This window comes from Mchenga conophoros, linkage group LG23 (genome assembly GCF_057382185.1).
Source record: "Mchenga conophoros isolate Kocher_MC1m ecotype Shallow Benthic linkage group LG23, M_conophoros_male_GT1.1, whole genome shotgun sequence".
Classification (NCBI taxonomy): Eukaryota; Metazoa; Chordata; class Actinopteri; order Cichliformes; family Cichlidae; genus Mchenga; species Mchenga conophoros.
In genome coordinates this window covers 18,895,872-18,916,790 of record NC_140547.1, presented here as the reverse complement: position 1 = coordinate 18,916,790, position 20,919 = coordinate 18,895,872, and the positions used below count along the sequence as shown (strand labels likewise).

Here is a 20,919-nt window from a genome sequence, read left to right as displayed (position 1 = left end):
CAGAAATTTCTAAGAATTTTAAATGAAACATCATAAAGTTATGCATTCATGTCTGTCTATATCTGTGTTAAATCTCTATGATCTCTAAAAATGATATAGATAGCTATTAATTTTCCTATTTCAAAGTAGGTACACTTTTTATGGATTCATGCAATACACTGCAATAAGACAAAAATATTGATTATATAAAGCTTGTATTGAAACAAAATTGAGAATTAAAAACCAGAGAAGTGCAAAGGAGACCTTATTTCTTAAAGCCCTTCTCACCCTAGCAGCTTTCTATCTACGTATTTACCTTTTCATTATCAAAGAGAGAAACAGCTTTAAAATTATGATTAAAAAAGTAGAAATCATTATAAATCAGAAACACTCTTTCCACTGATATATTTTCTAATTATGAAACATAAAACCTGAAACATAAAACCTGGTCATTGTATTAACTCAGAAGAATATTTTAGAAATTGCTGGTAAACTAAAGTTAAATCAATAGAATGAGTTTCAGGCAGAGCTCAAACTTCACTTTCTTTTCTGTTTTTGTTACTGAACTAAAGGAAGAGAAGCTGCCTTCTAATATTCAAATGGACACACTGTTTTCAGTCACGTCAGGATCCAAGTATGTGTATGGCAGGTCCAACACTGAGTTTCTGGCTTTGATCTCTGCACTCAGCCTTTTGAGCTCTACTTGGAAATCCTTTATTTTTTGGCAGGGAACCTCCTCAGTGAAATGCTCCTCTGGGTACTGGCCAAGAAAGATCTGATGAGATAGATATGAGATCACTGGCATGTTTTGCTTCTTCCACTCAAAATGCATAGTTGTATGACTTTTGAATTTGACATTTTGATGTACATTACATAACTTGAACACTTACAGAGTCAGAGGACTGCTTGCTGAGTAGCCACATGACGGCCATGCCATGAACTGTTGTTTGAATATTGGGGAATGTATCTATCATGCTTTTTTCACTTGCTTTCCCCTTTTTAGTTGGTGGGGGAAGCTGCAAGGTGACAGGACTATTGGGCATCCAGGCCCCAAAGTCGTACTGCATTGAAGGAGTAAAGGAAAGGTCATTAATAGGCTCTGAAGCACATAGCAGTGTGATATTGGTGTTTGGTCAAGCCTGGAGAGTCAAGGGGTGTAATACACATTAGGCTCTAACTTGATTAAGGACAAACATGAAGGAAAAGAGTGCATCCTTAAATTGCTGACCCAAAAACTAGAAATATTTGATGAAGAGATCTTTAAGAGCTTGAATGAAGGTGACTGGACTAGAAAGGGATCTCAAGATTGCATTGTAGGTAGCCAACACCACCCCTGTTTATTGGTCATTCAGTGGACATTGATGGCTTCTTTCACTCCTCTTTCAAACCATCTCTGTCTTCTCTGTCCAAAATGTGAATACCATCAACCCTAACTCTTTTGATCTCTACAGCCACTTCATAAACACATGGGACAACATAGAAGAGTCACGTCGACAGGCAAGACGTTCAAGATGTTCCTCTGCATCTGAACAACAAAGGTCACTCTTTTGAGGATGCCAATGTTCGCATTTTGGACAGAGAAGACAGATGAGTAATGAAAGAATTCATCTTTGTCCACTGTGGATGATCATCCTTGAACAGAGGTGGTGGTTTATGACACCAACTGTCTGCCATCTATAATCCAATTTTGAGATTCCTTCCCAGACACTTTAACCATCTTAAATTGGTCAGAGTGGGCACGCTCCATTTTGCTTAACTATTTTTAAATCCCTGTAGAACTGGAAACACGTAAGCTACCGCAAAAATTTATTTTTGCATATGAAACCGGAGGAGTTGTGCTTACATTTTATGCCATCAGCTTGTCCTAGGTTACGATTTCCTTCCACATATAGCAAACGCTCTGTGTCCACACTACCGTTTTCAGTAGTTTTCAAAGAGTTGTGCATCCACATTGAAATGGCCAAAAACGCCTATATTCAAGCACAAAAGCGAGTGAGAATTAAACAATTTGAAGAAAAGCTATCTGGAGCATGTAAATACTGATATTAATCTTTAATAGGGCTGTTAAAATTGAGAGCAATCAAAACAACTGCTGTATAATGCCCTTTGTTCAATTGGTCACATGACTGCATCACATGACTAAAATGCGTCATCGTTTTAGAAAGTCTGCGTTTTCCAGCGCCCACACTGCGACAGGACACCTCCAGTTTGAAATGTATCCATTTTCGAGAGCGTTTCCAAAACACTGTGTTTTTCCTTGAGGAAAATGCCGGCTCAGTCTGGAAAACGATGCATTTTCGTTTGAAAACGCATTCGTGTGGACATAGCCTTAGGTCAAATGGCCCAGGATGTGAGTGGGCACTGGTTCTTATGTAGCACTTGCTACTCTCCTGGAGACTCAAAGCACATTTTCCTATGTCTCCATAAGTGCTTTCTAACATTCACACTCCACTGGATGCATCATAGAGTTACTTAGGGTTAGCATCTTGCCCAAGGATATTTGGCATACAAACTTGAACTCGACAGGGTTTGAACCACCAAAATTCCAACTAGTACGGAGCCTGCTCTACCACCTGAGCTTCAGCCATCACTAAAAATTTAATGTGAAAAGCAAGATGGACCTGAGATCATCAGTCAAGCCAGACTCTAAAATTAATATTCTCTTAGGACTTAAGTATACTTACCTTTTATAAATTATCCTGCCACTAACAAAGGAACACTTGTTAACTGAAGTGTTTTCCCAAATTGAGAGAAAAGTATTCATGGAGTTGGCAATAATTTATTTTGCTAACTAAACAATGCTCCTTTGCCTTTAATGTCTTGAATAATGCTATATCATCCAGGTAAGTAAATTGAGGTTGATTCTGTTCATCTAGATGTAGCATTTTCAGTGGAAGAAACATTTCGTCACTCATCCAAGTGACTTCTTCAGTCTCAGCTGACTGCAGGTTTCCCCAACCTTTACGCAATTACTGACACTAGTGCAACTGAAAGGGATGTGAGGTCAGTTCGTTTATCATGAATATGCAAACTGTCATGACCTTTGATCAAAGGCAACTTTTCAAAGCCCACTGATCTAAGACCATTGATCAATGGCCATGAGCACTATTTAATGAGAGTTGGGGAATGGCTTCAATCACAGCATTGTAAGGCGGTGAAAGATGTACCCTTAGGCCTCCTTCTCGATTCAGAGATGTTTTTTCCCTTCTTGTGTAAATGGCCTCCTTGACTCCCTGTGTTCCTCCCTGTCCAGGATGTGTTCAGGTAGCTGAGACTGAAGTCACTTGGAGTAGTGACGTTTCTCCACTGAAAACTTTACGTCCAGATGAACAGAATCAACCTTTTGGGGCTTAGCAATTGAAATTTGTAAAGTGATTGTAGTTTATTTCTGATATATTGTAAGGTGGTTAATCTTACCACTTTAAGGTCTTGAAGGTTCTTGCATGGCCTTAAACTATTACAACCTAAATAAATGAAATTAAATGATGTTAGAAGGTTTCACCTGCCCAGAGTTGACAGCTGAGTGCTGGGCAGAGCAAGTGAAGATCACCATGGTGACGAACTTGACCATCTCATCCACAGTGCTGAATTTCTGTGGAATTCCTGATGATCAGAACAAAAAGAAATGGCATTACTTCAATACACTGGGGAAACCAAAGTAAAGTTGTATCAAAATTACAATATTGTAGGTGCACATAAAGTTCTATTATCATAATAAAGTCTCACATCATGCTTTGGTCAGTGTATATAATATATAGGTAGTCCAAATATGCCAAAAACTTTAAACTGCTCTAAATGCTCAGATTCACACATTTTTTAGGATGGGGTAAAGTGTCCAATAGTAGGGATCACTACTAAACTAAACACTACTTACACTTTTTTTAATGCTAAAGTGGGAGTAGCACAAAGGTAATCCACAGGCAGTAACAGACTGCCCATCTACCTGCATCTACCTGTTGTTTTCAAGGAAGTAGGGTACTCCTGATTTTGCTGTTGTTGATCTTTTAGCCAGTGGAAGAGACAAGTGAAGTTATGACATACAAAATGCTGAAGTGGATCAAAATGTAAAAAAAAATGTTTCCACCACAGCCAGTGTCTGTATTGTTCATTCTATATTTTTAGTCTTTGATTTTTCTTCTACATTTCTGCTGTCTCCCCCTTCTGTTTCCCAGCCCCTTGTGAACCAATCAGAATTTGACCATGGCCATTCATGCTCAGCAAACTGCTTATGGGATTTTGGTTGACTGCATGGGAGCTTATTTGCAGTGGTTTCTAAACTGAAACATGTACGCAGACGGACACATTTGTGGGACCGTAAATCACGTTGGGTTTTCACCCAAATTCTGCTCAATGTCAAGGTCATCTTCTTGTCATTTTTACAGGCAGTTTTTCACATTCACTAAAATCTGTACTGATAAAAGTTCTAGTTTGGACTGTGATGTTCAGAAAATGAATGCATTCTTGCACCCCTTTACCACTGAAACATAAATGCCATCATTAAGTTTAGTTATGGTATAAAAATGTAAGATAGTTTAGAGCTGGTCAAAAACTTGGGCCACACCATTGACAAAGTATATCTTAGTGGTCAATAATAGTTGGTGAATGAGAACCAGTTGTCCTAAATTGATTTACAGGATTTTATTTCTCATTAGTTTGTGCATTATAGCCAGTGAATGACAGAAAAAAAGCTATAACTTTGCTTCTGTACTTTGATGTTATTTTTTTGGTAGGTATTACAATAACCTGTGAACTCGAATAGATCATGGACCAAACGACTTGGATCTATATATTTGAACTGCAAATCAGGCATTTAAATTCTAGTAGAGTTAAAATCTAAAATCACAGAGCTTTAAATGAGCAGAGTAAGTCCAAAATAAAGCTCACCTCTGCTTGCTTGTGAAAGGAATCCATGTTCATAAATGTCCTGAATCCACTTCTGCAGTTCAGAGTCTTTCTGGACTTCAGCATCAGTCTTGTAGTAGGAGGTGAGAATTTCTTTCACAAACCTTTGAAATATAGAGCCATAAGCAATGAAGCACAATCCCAATTTAAATACAGATTTCTTAAACACACTAGACCATAAAATTTGTTAATGTGTATAAAATGTGCTATTTTTTCCCCAACCTTTGGATCTTTTTTATATGAAAACTTTTATTTTCTACATAGTAATGGATGACAGTAAAGGAGGCAGGGTATGAATTTTTTAAGGTTGTTTTCAAGAAAACCAAGCCATGGGAGTACCTCAAGTCTACTAGACCCTAACCTTAACCTAAAAACAAAAGTCTTATAAGAACCCTCGTGAAGCCGATTCTGATCATCTTCTTGTGACGTTTTTAGTGGGAGAATCGCTCTGTCACTCATCCAAACAATAATTGACACTGTCTCAGCTGAACTCTGCACGTGGCGAATAAAGCCTTGATTGATTGATTGATTGATTGATTGACAGCGTTGTAGCATGGGCATTTATGGGTGCCAACCAGGGTTTTAATAGTTTTGCAATTTTCATTAGTTTTTAATTTTATTTAGTTTTGACTTCAGATTTTCAATTTTATATCAGTTTTAATTAGTTTTTACCAATTGTTTGCTAGATTCGTCTTTTTTTTTAATCCTTAGTTTCAGTTTAGTTTTGATTAGTTTCAGTTATAGTTTTAGCTGTGTTTGCAATAATTAAGTGAAACAAAATCCCAGTTTCATCATATCAGTCATGCTCTTCTGCTTATCCTTGGGTATGTTGCTATTCCAGCTACCATACCCTGCACCCTGGACAGGTCGCCTGTCTGTCGCAGGGCTAACACGCAGAGACAGACAACTCACATTCCCACCTATGGGTTCTTTAAATAAATAAATAAATAAATTAGGGCAGATGAACAACCATTGATACCAGGCAACTTGTTTATATTATTGTATTTTGCACAACTCTGTTGCTTGTGAAGCTCGCACACAAGAATTTCACTCACATGTGCTGTACCAATGTACCTGCACATGTGATGTGACAATAAAAGTGATTTGATTTGATTTGATTTGAACTATAAAAGGTATATCTTAGCCCGAATGAGACTATTAACTCTTGCAGCACCGGGTGTTCATATTTTGGTTCAAGTGAATTGATAAACTTCTTGAAGGCTCACACAGTTGTGTAGATATCCCCGTCCTGTTGTCTCGGGATGCATCACACTGCCTGGCCTGGGGTTAGATTCTGTTTCTGGGGATTAGGGTTGAGTGTGCTCCCTTACCTTCTCAAGGTAAGCTAGGTTAGCCTTCTTGTGCGAGCTTTTCAAGTGCAGTTTAAGGATTGTGGGATTTTTTTTCCTTATAGAAATGTCCCTCATAATTAGGGATGGGTATCGTTTAGGTTTTATCCGATACCGGTGCCAAATCGGTACTTTTTAAACGGTGCCGGTGCTCAAACCGGTGCTCAAACCGGTGCTCAAACCGGTGCTTAAAGAATGGAGAACACAAAATTGGTCCAAAAACCTCTCATGTTCAGCTGTTTTTTGTAAAAAGATAACAATGTTAGCCTTTTCTGCAGCTATGGGGCATATATGGCATCACTCTTGGCTGGAAGCAGTGCTTAAACAATGGAAAAAACACAAACTTTGTCCAAAAACCTCTCATGTTTAACTGTTTTCCACTTTTTCTTTGGTCATTTTAGCCTTTTTGGCCAGGGTGAAGGGAGTATCTGCCATCAAACAAGAGGACAGCCGCATGTAGCTATGATGATGTTTGCTAGTTCGCCTTATATGCATTAATGTAATAACGTGGTTAGCCTACTCAACGTAAATTACACACGAACAACATTAAGCTACTCACGCAGAGAAGAACGGCTGCTGCTGCCATCATCATCATCATCCTCATCATTTCTGCTACACTGGCAGGACTAGGGGCCAGGACTCTCCTCTTCGTGTTTTTGGGGGATGTTGCATAACAGGCAACCCACCCGCAGTAGATGTGCTCGGTGTGAGGTCTCGTAGCAAGCTATCAAATACGGCACATTTCTGGGCTTTTAAAAAAAATGCTATGCGTCGCCAGGTGTTTCATCAGATTTGAGGTGTTACCTCCTTTGACAGTATCACAGTATCACCTTAAAGCACTTGTTGCAGGCTGCTGAGTTTGCATATTTTGCTGTGAAGTACAGCCAGACTTTTGACCGCTTCGCCTTGGGCATTTTTAATCTGTAGCTCTGCTCTAAAGGAACGTACGTAACTGGCCCACCTACTATCCTCGGAAACGTAAAATGATTGGCTAGAAGTGTATCACAGCTCAGGAAAAAAAAGCACCGAAATAAAGCACCGAAATGTGCGCTGCTTTTCGGTCTGGTTACTACCGTTTATGTCAGAACCGACACCGGTACCCATCCCTACTCATAATTTGTCGCTTTCCACTACAAGACACTTGCTTTATCCAAAACACAGTCATATTCAAAGTAATCCCAAATTGGACCTCTGCGCTTTCTCCTGACTTTTCCTGACATGATTCTGCGCGTGGACGGAGCAGCAACACAGACGATTTGACTAACGTACTTGCCACCTGCTGGCATAATGAGACACAGCAAGAGAAAAACCTGGAAACTAAACTTCATTTTCACCCTTGACTATTGTATGACACACACACATCAATGAAAACTAAACACATTTTTGCTATAAATTCAATTAATTTTAGTTCGTTTTGTGAACACTCATTACAGTTTTAGTTAGTTTTCCTTTTTTTCGCAAAGTCTCGTTTTTAGTTTTATTTCCATTAACGAAAATGTTTTTTCACTTCTAGTTTTTGTTATTTCGTTAGTATTCGTTAACAATAATAACCTTGGTGCCAACCGAACCAGAGCACTAGTATTTATGATAAGACTGCTGATAGAAGTACCAGAATGAGTTGGGAAATGTATAAAGCTCTGCTTGCTGCTCAGATTTAGCTAAATGCTGCAAAACTGATCAGACAGTTTCACAGTGTAAATAGATAATCACAAAAGAAACCCAGAACTATTTTAAGCTAAAGAAATTAGATTTTCTTCCTTAACCACAGCCTTCACCTGATCCTAAGCCAACAGCGCATGCTTTTTTAGTTACTGAAGACAAAAGTGAATGTAGACAGACCTACAAACAAGAAGCAACTAAAGATGACTGTGGTAAAGGCCTGAGCATCTCAAGGAGAAAGCGTAGCATTTGGTGATCTCCATGGCTTTTCATCTTCAGGCAGTCATTGGCAGCAATGGACCCAAGCATTAAAATCTGCACCTGTGTTTAAAATTAAGTTATTCAAATTAATTTTAAGCCCCTGACAACAAGTTACTATGTTTAAACATGTATAAAATATGTATAAACAGCTAGTTCAATACTTTGTGCTTAACCCCTAGAGTTAAAGCTGAAAGTCTGCACATCTTGATGGACTGATTTAAAATCCATTGCTGTGGTGTAGTAAGACAATATTATAAAAATGTTGTTACACTCCATATATTTCTAGACATAGCTCTATATTTACCACCATACTGTAATAAACTGTTTGACCCAAATTTAACACATGAGCATCCTGATAAGGCTTTTTATTTGGAAAAAAAGTGAGTTTTTCCCCACTGCTCCACAAACTGACCAATTAGGCCTAACCTGATAGTTAGACTAATACCTCTTTTCCCCTTTTACCGACTTGATTCTACTCTGTCTTGGTCATTTTCCTTCGCAAATGAGTACAGTGTGTGGGTGGATGGGTGGGTGGGGGGGGGGGGGGGGGGGGGGTTGAGCAATGTGGCAGAAGCTCCCATTATGTAATATGTATTCAACACAAACAAAGCAATGGAGGATGTCAAGGCGATGGTATACTGCCCCTCTGACTTTTCTTTTTGTCAGACTGAGGAAGCCACGGTGTTGGGTTTTGTGTTGCCCTTTCCCTCATTTCCAGGTTTCAAATATGGAAGTTTTGATTTTTGCAGTCTACTGATGTCACATTTTTAGATCAACTCAGGTTGCTTGGAACGCCAGCCGAGTAGGTACTAAGCAAAGTATCTGGTATACCACCTAATGGAAAACGCTAAAAATAAAGTTGACCCGAGTAAGCACTCAGAGGGAGAATTAGAGAACCTGAAGATGATTTCCCAAAGCTTCAATCCATCATCCCTGTAGTAGAAATTTGGTACATCTTTCAGCCCACGTTCTGCAATATCATCTGGGATACAGAGGGAGCTGTAGGTCAGGGAGGATAACGATTTCTGCAGGATTGTGATTACACCCTTTCCACCAGAAGCTGCATACTAGAGAACAGATACAACAAATACAAGTGAGAAGCAAATACTGTACACAATAGTAAAAAAGAAAATGTTGTTTAGGTTTTGGTCTGTTCAGTGTGTTGGTCTTTTCGTACCTGAGTCAAAACTCCCGTCTTAGATATTAGAAGTTGCCGAGCTAAGACGTTAATCTGAAGTGTGTAGCGAGTGTGAGGCATCAGAAGCTGGCAGAAAGGGAGAAATTTATTAGTAAGAAAATAACTTTTTCCTTCCTTATTTGATGATTTCAACGCAGTCATGTGAAAAAGAATTTTTAAACAGGTTTCTATGCAGTCTTGTGAAATTCTTACTACACTGTCACACACCTGGACAAAAATGACTCATATGTTCGAATGCTGTTCATAGATTTCAGTTCAGCATTCAACACCATAATCCCCCAACAGCTCATTCAAAAACTGGTCCAGCTGGGGCTCAACACCTCACTGTGCAACTGGCTGTTGGATTTCCTCACCGGAAGACCTCAAGCAGTACGGGTCGGCAGTAACACATCCAGCACCATCATTTTAAACACGGGGGCCCCGCAGGGATGTGTGCTGAGCCCCCTCCTCTTCACTCTGCTGACCCATGACTGCACTCCATCATACAGCTCCAACCTCTTCATCAAGTTTGCGGACGACACAACGGTGGTGGGTCTCATTAGCAACAGGGATGAGACCGACTACAGAAGTGAGGTGAGACGCCTGGCCACGTGGTGTGCTGACAACAATCTCTCTCTGAATGTGGAGAAGACGAAGGAGATTGTTGTGGACTTCAGGAGAATGCACACCCAACATGCTCCTCTGACCATTGACGGAGCGTCTGTGGAGAGAGTGAGCAGCACCAAGTTCTTGGGTGTGCACATCACAGAGGATCTCTCCTGGACGTACAACACCACAGCACTGGCCAAGAAATCACAGCAGCGTCTCTTCTTTCTCCGCAAACTAAGAAGAGCAGGAGCACCAGCCCCCATCATGTACACTTTCTACAGAGGCACCATCGAGAGCATCCTGTCGAGCTGCATCACTGTGTGGTTTGGAGCCTGCAATGCGTCCTGTCATAGAACCCTCCAACGCATAGTGAGAGCTGCAGAGAGGATCATTGGTGTCTCTCTCCCCTCCCTCCAGGACATTTACAGCACCCGTCTCACTAAAAAAGCCCTTTGCATAGCGGCTGATCCCACGCACCCAATGCAAAGCTTCTTCAAGCTGCTGCCGTCGGGGAGGAGACTGCGGAGTCTCCAGGCCAGGACCAGCAGGCTGAAGGACAGCTTCATCCATCAGGCTGTCAGGAAGCTTAACTCCCTCCCGATTCTGCCCCCTCTCCCCTCTCTCCTCCACGGTCTCACTGAACTCTGTCACACACACACAAACACACACACTCTCTGACTCACTCACTGGCCTGCACCAGTTACCAGTCACTTTGTGGAGCATTGGACTGCCATTACCTCATAAGACTTTGTTGTTACACTTTCTCTTACCGTACACTACTAAATCTCCATTTGCACTATTTGCCTATTTGCACTACTCTGCCTGGTTTACACTCAATGTCACTTACCCATTATATTGTATATTGTATAGCTTTCTTGTTATATGTAAAATTGTATTTATTTAAATTTTTACTTTTTAATTATTTTACTTGCATTTTTAATCACTTTTATATTTAAATATATTTAAATGTTCATTTGCTATTTATCTAGGGATTGAGAGTAACGCAATTTCTATTCTCTGTATGTCCTGTACATGTGGCAGAATCGACAATAAAGTTGACTTTGACTTTGACTTTGACTACCTCTTAATAAGAGGGCCAATGGCACCCAGTTGCTGCTGATGAAATGCACAAAGCCAAGAGGTTTTGAGAGATGTTTTTGAATTTTGTTTAAGCATTGTATTTTGGATTATCTTTGTTTTAGGATTCTGGTCTCAGTATAGTCGCAATTCTTTTTAGTTCAGTCCTTTATTACAGCTCTGTGTTTCCTGTTTGTTTTCTCTGGACTTCTCAGTTTTGTTATCCAGGTCTTAGTTTTGTTTATATTCGATCTCATATTTCTGTTATAATGCCTCCCGTGTTCCTTGTGCATTCTTGTGAAGTCACTCTCGTCTCAGTGTTTGTTTACCTTTCTGTTTTTGTTTCAAGTCTATGTTTCTGTTCATGCATTCGGTTTTTTCCCATTTTATTTTGGTGGTCTTTTGTCTCTGGTGCCTTGTGTTCTCCCTCTGGCTGTTTGAGAGTTCCTGATTTTTTTTTCTCAACTTGAGTTATTTTTATAATGTTCTTTGGACAAATGAGACTAAAGTAAAGATGTTTGATGACAATGCACAGCACCACATTTTGTCAAATGTGGTGCTGTGCATTGTCAGCACAAAGACCTTGTACTAACTGTTAAGCAGAGTGATGGAGAAGTGATGAGCCAGAGGAACTGGACACTACATTAGTGCTGCTGCATTGACTTTCCACATCTTTTCCTTTTTGAGAAATTGACTGGCACTAGTTAGTGCTATATTCAACTCCAAGGCACAAAAGACTTAGACTGTTTAGCCTCAGTTACCTTGTACAGTGGATGCACCATGGGCAGGTTACGCAGCAGTGAGACTGTAAAAACCTCAGCCAGCAGGTGTGTGCGTAGCAGGTGAACACTGACTTCATAGAAGTTGAAATCTGCACTTCTCACAAAGATTTTGGCCATCAACCAGTCATACTCAGAATCAGTAGGAAGGAAGATTGGGTTGTCCTTTGCTGGTTTCTGCTTTAGCTGAAGAAGAAGGAAGAGATATGCTTTTAATTCATTGCATTTGATCTATTATCCTCATTATTTGATGAATAACCATATTTTGGTTACTTATTTAGGTGAGTTTTGTCATGTTCCTGGGTCTTGACTCAGAGGGTTAAGTGTTTTTGTCTGTGTCCCGCTCCGGACGCTTGGCATATAGTTAAACTCATCCCATACTGTTTGAGTTTAGCAGAATTAATTTTTCGTTTAATAATGTATTGCTGATTGCTTTTTTGATGGCCAATTAAATTATGCAGTCACATTATAAATAGCTGCTATCTGAGCATCCCTCTCTTACTTACCTGTTGCCCTATACATCCAGGTCTCTGCTCATGTGGCTTCCGTAGCTGTCACAGGTAGGAGTCATGTTTATGCCGCTGCTTCCTCAGTCTGTATTGGTTACACTGTAGCTGATTGATTCTGCTCATGCTTTTGTAGAAACTTCCTGCGGATGCTTATATTCTCAGAAATATGTGTCTCAGTAAGATGTGGTGTTTATCCCCTTGATTCTGTAAGTTTCCCTACTTCTGGGCCCAAGGTCTTAATGCATTCATTCAGGCTGCTCTTTTTAATGTGCTGTAACACTTTGTATCTTGTTTTATTTAATATAATGAAGCCTCATCATTGGGGTAATTGGCAACCTCTCTGGTTTTTTATTAGCATCATTTATATGCAGCACATGTTCAAGCTCAGTTTTTAAAACCTTATGATGTAACTACAGTCAATGGGCTAACAGTTTACCAATACACCAAATATCTGAATGCTTCAGAGAAGAGTCAGAGCTCAGGATCAGCAATTTTTCAATTTCTCATAGTGAGTCATCCAAAATATGTAGTAGTTAGATATTACTGGCTAACCTTGGATTGGGCATGGATAATCTCAGATGTTCTCTTGACTCAAATTTAGGCAATGTTCAGTATCTTCTCCCAGCAGGGAAATCGGGGACCCTCACATTGTCTTTTTTTGTTTTGTTTTTTTTGTTTTTTTGTTTTTTTTTTTGGGGGGGGGGGGGGGGCTGATGCTCATCCTCCATCCTCAATGTGCTATTGTTTATATTTTTCTAACCATAGGTCTATAGGTAGCCACCACGTAGCAAACCATTATATGCCAGCTAGCCCAATTTCAATAATGCTACAAACATTGCTGCTGTTTAGTTTTCTGCCGTGTGTTCTGTTTCTTTTTAGAAATCCATTTGTGTTCTTTTTTGCTTTGCCTTTTATAACCCATAAAAGGCAAAGCAAAAAAGAACACAAATGGATTTTTGCATCTTAAGAAGAAAGTGTGCCCTCTTGATGCATGCTAAATCATTCAGGTCTGAAAAAACATTTCATCACTCATCCAAGTGACTTCTTCAGTCACTGCAGGTTTCCCCAACTTTATAAACAGTACATTTGCACAATGACTGAAACTAGCACCACTGACTAACGATGGGCTGCGAGGTCAGTTTCTTGATCATTAATATGCAAAGTGTCGTGACCACTGAATTACAGCCATGATTGCTGTTCAGGGAGTTGGGGAATGGAATCACAGCACTGTAAGATGATGAAAGATGCACCCTTTGACTTTGTCAACTTTGTCAAGCATTAGTATTATTGAGTGTTGAACTCACCTGAATAGCAATTGGCATCAGCTTATTATCAGGGGTTTTCTGAAGCAGAATAAGAGGAGCCATCAGATACTGCTTCTTTTTGTTGATGGTGTTTGGTTGCACTCCATCCAGAAGCTTGTAGTCACACAGGAAGATGTTGCCCTTCTGTTTGGAATTCCAGAAAGCATTACTGATGATTTTATGTCATGCATGCAGTTTGAATATTACAATTATGAAGTGAATGTACCAGTAAGATCAGCCAGTCATCATTAGTTCAAGAGAATTAAACACTTACCATCATTTCGTCTGCCAGACTTCCCCGACCATGGAGAGAGACCATGTCACCAGTGACAGGAAAGTTCTTTGGGAGTGCTTTACAGCATCGGATCAACATGGGGTTGACACCATTGAGAAACTGATAGCCAAATAAAGAGTCTTCCTTCCAATGTTTATGAACAAAGTCTGGAAAAATAATATTTTTTACTTGATTTTGGAATACAGGAATCACCACCTAAAGAGTCTTGATGCATGCTATATCATCCCCAAAAGGTTGATTCTGTTCATCTGTTCATAGCGTTTTCAGTGGGAGAAACGTTTAACCACTCATCAAAATAACTTCTTCAGTCTCAGCTGACTGCAGGTTTCCCCAACTAAACAGTACATTTGCACAATAACTGAAACTAGCACCACTGAATGAACAATTGGCTGACTCAGTTCCTTGATCATGATCATTACTATGCAAATTGTCATGACCACTTAATGAACAGTCGCGGTGCAAAAGTACTGTTTATAAGTTTGTGGAAATCTGCAGTCAGCTGAGCCTGAAGAAGTCACTTGGATGGGTGATGAAACATTTCTCCCACTGAAAACGCTACGTCCAGATGAACAGAATCAACTTTTTGATCCTACCTAAAGACAACATAGTGCCCAGAAATCTCCGATGACACAGGGACAATTGGGGATTTCCCTGAAGGAAGTTTTTTGATCTCCAAAAACCTTTGTCTGTTGTTAAAAAACTTCTAGCTGCAACAAACACTAAGTTGCACTGGGGTGGTCTACAGCTTAGTACAAAGGGGTTGGGCTCAGAATTGGAACTTCCAACTCTGAAACCATAGTTCACAGTCAGAAAAGGATGGATTGCACAGATCACTGCATTAAGATGAAGATAGAGGTAACTTCAAAATCACATGCAAAGAAACGCACAGAGGATTAACAGCAGATGATCCAGCAAAGTCTACAGGGAGGTCAGGCCTATTTATGCACAAGCACACACATAAACACACATAACAAGTGAAAACTAACACAAAGCATATGCAGGAAGTCAAACTGATGTTGGACACAAATGAAAACAAAATAAAAAAAAGGAACAACCCAAACCTGAATTCAGATGGCCAAACATCAAGTACAGAATAAAATAAACATGAAGAGTCTGAGGATGAACAGAAGGTAGAGGAGGGGCGGATAATAACACACTGAGGGAGCTGAACACTCAAAAGATTACAAACTCAAACAATAAACTGTGGTTTAATACAAATGTAGCCAAGTGTACAAGTATACAGATAATAATATTTTCTACTTTAGTTTAAAAAAATATCAGTTTAAGGTGAAAAAAGAGCTCTAAAAATTTCTTTGAATGCATGTTCTTTGTTTATATTTATGTTAAAACAAAAATGTTATTGAGTAGTTTAATTTCATTGTTTACACAGTTTCCTGTTTTCTGCATGTAGTGTGCACTTTAATTTGTTCATTTTGGTGATTTGTGTCATTGCATATTTTGGTCACCAGGGGGCAGTGCTTAAGAGTTTACTGCAGTTTTACCAAAACTTAGAAAAAATGCATCTTGGGAATTACTGTTTTTTACAAAAAGGTGATATCATTGGCAAGAAATCAATGATGCAAAGGACCTGCACGTGCACCTTAGGGCGGCTATTTTCTGTGTGTAGGGGATAAGTTGTGATATCATATGTGTTCTCCAGTATCCAGGTGAGCTGAAATATTGCTGTGGAATCCAGAGGCCACTGCCATATTTCTTCTTTGTATATATTTCATTTATTTTACCTCTTTTATTTCTCTGGTCCATTTTTGATTATTCTGTCTTCACCGAAAACAAAAGACTGCACATTAAGAACCCCAGTAATTGTGTCCTGTGAGGTTATTCATTTCTCAGGCTATACAAATAAGGAATTCAAAACTAATATTTTAACAGTAGAGCAATCTAGGTTTGTACTCAAAGCTCATTTTAAACTGAACTGTGAACAGGAAGTCAAAAAATACAACAAGAACTAATGCTCAGATTTACTTGTATGATAAAAGCACAACTGAAAAAGACTAAAAATGATCAAAACGTTCAAACACTAGAATAATAAACAGGAAACTGACATACATTGACTAAGAGTCCAAAAATCAACACAAGAAACAGACTCGAAACCATTCTTGTTTTTAAGTGTAGTTGAATATATTTGATTTCCGGTGTACTCACCGGTACATTTTTCGATTATTTGGATTTATTTGGATTAATTGGATTATTTGGATTCAGATTTGAATGAACAGGAACATTCACACTCAGGACCAGATCGATCTCTGCCAGAGATTGACTTGCAACGCTTGTCCTCAACTTCTGTTATTTCAGCTGAATGTGTTCTCACGTCTTCTTCTCAGTGAGCTGCACTAGCGTAACTGTTTGAGCTATTTTAGCCTACCTGTTCGTTGCTCCGGCCGGCTTGGCTCCTTTTCCTCCACATAATCGAAGATGTGGACCAAGATGTTCCTGAGCTGGTCGGCACTATTTTGGATTCTCCTGATGCTCGTCTACCATCCTACGGCTGGACTGCTCCGCTATACAGCCGCTGAGCTCCTGCGCCTTCGCGGGCAGCTATCGCTCCCGTCGCCGGCGGAGCTCCACTACCACCCGGCATCACTTTCCAGCCTCGCCGGAGATACATCCATCGCGGGTCCCGCAGGATTTTCCATAACTCCAATGGAACTAAATCGTTCTGGTCTGCTACTTGCCGCCCTCGCAGGAACCCTGATCGGGCTGTTAACCATCGATCTCTAGCCCACCTGCCCAGGGCGCCCACCGCGATTAGCAAAAAAGAAGATACTCCACTCAACTTCGGTCTTCTAAACATTCGTTCATTGACAAGTAAGGGACCTCTCACCCAAGACCTCCTATCTGACCGTAAGTTTGACTTTTTCTGCTTAACTGAAACCTGGCAACAACCTGATGACTTTTCTCAGCTAAAAGAATCTGCTCCTCTGGGGTTTGTTTACTTTTCTAAACCCCGCTGCTCAGGTTGTGGGGGTGGTCTCGCAATCCTTTTTCGCCAGCACTTGAAAGTCCTGCCAGTTAACGTTGATACCTTTAGTTCTCTAGAGGTCCTTGCATGTGAGCTGACTGGACCCATTCCCACCATCATAGCTACTGTATACCGCCCCCCCAAACCTAACCCTGTCTTCCTCAGTGACTTTGCTAATCTACTAACCCATCTTTCATCTCTCTCCCCAAATGTGATCTTGGTGGGAGATTTCAACATTCACATGGACAATAATGACCTTCTGCTCACCAGAGACTTTTCCTTCTGTCTCGAAGGCTCTGAATTTAAACAATTTATCGACTTTCCCACTCACTCTAAAGGACACACCCTGGACTTGGTCTGCTGTTCTGGTCTTACTCCCTTGAATCTTTCTGCTACTGAAATCCCCATAACTGACCACTTCCTCCTTTCATTTAACCTTACTCTCTGCTGCTCTTCTACCAAGCCAACCCGTCTCATCTTGTTCCGCAACATCAAGAACATTGATATGGACATTCTCACTACCAGTTTGGACAATGTTCAGATTCCGGACTTCTATTCTACTCCTTATGATTTGTTGTTATATTATAATAATTGTCTATGCACTGTCCTTGATTCTCTGGCTCCTGTAAAAACCCACTCTGTTTCCTTCGCTCGCTCTGCTCCCTGGTTTACCTCTGACCTCCGAGCTCTGAAGGCCAAAGCTCGGCAGATAGAGCGTAAATATAAGAAATCTGGTTTAACTGTTGATTCAGAAATCTATAAATACCACGTACTTCAGTATAAAGACTCCATCAACAAGGCCAAACAAAGCTTCTACTCTGGTATTATCAGTTCTTATGAGGGTAATACAAGGACTCTGTTTTCAGTTCTCAACAAACTAATTCAACCCCCCAACGCTTTACCACCACACTTCTATTCCTCTGAAACCTGCAACTCCTTGATGCTGTTCAGGACTACGAAAATCAATAACATCCACCAGCAACTCAGATCAAATGTTGTGTCTACGCCCTCTCCAGAACCTTTTCTCCTTTTTGAGCCGTTTTCCACTTTTCATCTTCCTGATTTATCTGATATTTCCGAGTTCATATGTAAATCAAAGCCTGCCACATGTCATGTTGACCCCATGCCCACAGGGCTTGTGAAATCCTGCCTCTCTTCTTTACTCCCACTCATTTCTGCTATCATTCACTCTTCTCACACCACCGGTATCGTTCCCTCCTTATTGAAGACTGCTCTAGTCACTCCTATACTGAAAAAACCTTCTTTAGATCCTAACAACTTTAGCAACCTCCGTCCGATTTCCAATCTACCCTTCATTTCTAAGATACTCGAAAAAGTGGTTGCAGCTCAACTTCATTTACACCTGGTTAATAATAACATCTACGAGAGATTTCAATCTGGTTTTCGCTCATGTCACAGTACCGAAACTGCTCTACTTAAAGTCACTAACGATCTTCTAATCGGAGCTGACTCTGGTCTTCTCACCATTCTCGTCCTTTTAGATCTGAGCTCAGCCTTTGACACCATTTCTCACTCTGTCCTTCTAAGCAGACTTTCCTCTCTCGGCATCTCTGACACACCCCTCGCCTGGTTTCAATCATGTCTCCTCGACCGTTCCCAGTTTATTCAACTAAGATCATTCCGCTCTCGTCTATTCCCCGTCACCTCTGGTGTACCCCAAGGCTCAGTTTTAGGCCCTCTTCTCTTTATAATATACATCCTCCCTCTAGGTACCATCTTCCGCAAATTTGATCTTCAGTTTCACTGTTTTGCTGATGACACCCAGTTATATCTCTCTTGCAAACCTGATTCCTCCCTCCCACCTTCTTCCCTTACAGAGTGTCTATCCGAGTTAAAATCCTGGTGTACCTCTAATTTTCTAAAGCTCAATGAGGATAAAACTGATATCCTCCTTATTGGCACCAAATCCAACCTTTTGAAGGCAAACCATTTCTCACTTACCATCGATAACTCCACAGTTTTCCATTCTACTCAGGTTAAGAGCCTTGGTGTCATCCTAGACAGTTCACTTTCCTATAAATCTCACATCAATAATCTCACCCGTTCTGCCTACTTCCATCTACGTAACATTAACAGATTGCTTCCTTCTCTTTCCACCTTTGGTCTCCTCCAAAAATCCCTCCATAAGCTTCAACTGGTTCAGAACTCTGCTGCTCGCATTATCACCAGAACCCCCTCTTACCAGCACATCACCCCTGTTCTTCAGGAACTTCACTGGCTGCCTGTGAAATTCCGGATAATTTTCAAACTTCTTCTGCTCACCTTCAAGGTCATTCATAACCTCGCTCATCCTTACCTTTCTGACCTGTTAACCACCACCTGTTCTGCCCGTTCACTTCGTTCTTCTTCTTCTATCCAGCTTACTGTATCTTCCTTCCGCCTCACCACCATGGGAAGCAGAGCTTTCAGCTGCTCTGCTCCCAGGCTGTGGAACTCTCTGCCCCCAGAAATAAGAAACATTGGTTCTCTCCCCCAGTTTAAATCCCAACTCAAAACTCATCTGTCCAAATCTGAATATTCACTGTGAATCCACTGTTTGTTAATTTCATCTTGTGCTTTTATTTTATTGTTCTTATTCTGCCATTGTTTTACTAAGTGTTTTATCCTATTGTAAAGTGTCCTTGGGTGACTTGAAAGGCGCTCATAAATAAAATTTATTATTATTATTATTATTATTATTATTATTATTATTATTATTATTATATAACATCGTGAAGTATGAGCAATGTTTGAGTGAATGAACTTCTGATGATTTGTTACCTGTTACTTGAGTTCAATGAGCGCATAAAAGATGACTAATATCATCTATGTGAGTCCAGTTTTTCTTTAACTCAGCCATTTCAATCAGTTCCAACTCTACCAGTCTAGAAAAGAAAAACATTACTTATTATGATGCTTATAATTTCATTAGATGTGTAGAGATAAAAAGAGATGTGTAACAGGACATGAATACTTCACCCTGTGACTGCAGTGTATTTCATCTCTGCTGTCTTGGTCAAGGAAAAATGGACATCATAGGGCAGAGACTGAATGCTGTTTCCCTTAATGCAGTGCGGTATCCCCTGTGCATATACATCCCAGCTGGGCACGATAGCGATAACAGAGTGGTGAGTGGAGAGCCTAATTACCAATGTATCTGCAGTCTCAATGAAGATTATATATAAACCTAACACACTTAAATTTTACATGATATTTTTTATAAATCCTGGTGGATTTTATGTGATATTTATTTGTTTCCATATTTCATTAATATACACCAAATTTTGATTTCAGGCAACTTAATGTTAAGATGCAAAATGTAAAAATACTCTAATTTCTTACCAAAAGACTTTCTGTCGCTGCTTAAGTTCCTGCTGCCGACTGCACCCACCAAGATGACTGTTGCTGTCATCAAAGATTCTGAGAGCTTCATAAAAGATTTGAAAAAGATAAAAAATAGTATATTATCATCTTTTAAAATACAGTATCATTGCAGTTTTGCTTGATCACCTTTATTGCCTCTTTATTGGTTATCTTTTTGGGTGTCATTGAAACGTATAAATAAGACAAGCACATTTCCACAAACCTGTCCCCTCTCTGAAGCAATAGACCTCACTGTCAGTAATCCAGTGGTAGATGGGGAAGTGGTAGGTTTTGTTTTTAGGGGATTTCACTTCCACCTTGGCAGGATACCAAGAGTCTTGGAGAAACCTTTTCTGTTTGTCTAACTTTATCATCACCAGCTTTCCAAGGGATTTGGGGCAGGACACAATAAAATGAGATACCTGGAAAAAACAAAACAAAAATAAAAACAAAAGATCCACATCACATGTAGTTTTAAATAGTTTTAATATGCAGAGGGGTTTCAGACTCACTTGCCCTCTGAAGAAAGATGGTTTCCAGCTTGTGAGATCAATGCGTTTGCTCTCTCCATCTGTCCCGACCAGTGTAATGTAGACGTTATTGAAAGTGGAGGCCAAGGCCAGATTGCCAGTGAACACGGTCACTTCATAGTTAATCATTGTCACCCTTAAAGTAG

At 40.0% G+C, this 20,919-nt stretch overlaps 1 protein-coding gene across 1 annotated transcript; it reads right to left on the bottom strand.

Annotated features, from left to right (window-relative positions):
• Nucleotides 1-574: 574 nt before the first annotated feature.
• Nucleotides 575-20,902, bottom strand: LOC146546992 (polyunsaturated fatty acid lipoxygenase ALOX15B-like). Its single transcript, XM_085264418.1, has 14 exons — nucleotides 20,756-20,902; nucleotides 20,467-20,665; nucleotides 20,223-20,307; nucleotides 19,860-19,982; nucleotides 19,662-19,765; nucleotides 13,880-14,046; nucleotides 13,606-13,749; nucleotides 11,775-11,978; nucleotides 9,328-9,414; nucleotides 9,048-9,217; nucleotides 4,864-4,985; nucleotides 3,482-3,582; nucleotides 870-1,040; nucleotides 575-754 (listed from the first exon to the last, which is right to left on the bottom strand). Exons 6-14 carry the CDS (start codon nucleotides 13,976-13,978, stop codon nucleotides 575-577), a joined length of 1,278 nt encoding a protein of 425 aa, XP_085120544.1. The 5' UTR covers nucleotides 13,979-14,046; nucleotides 19,662-19,765; nucleotides 19,860-19,982; nucleotides 20,223-20,307; nucleotides 20,467-20,665; nucleotides 20,756-20,902.
• Nucleotides 20,903-20,919: the final 17 nt, after the last annotated feature.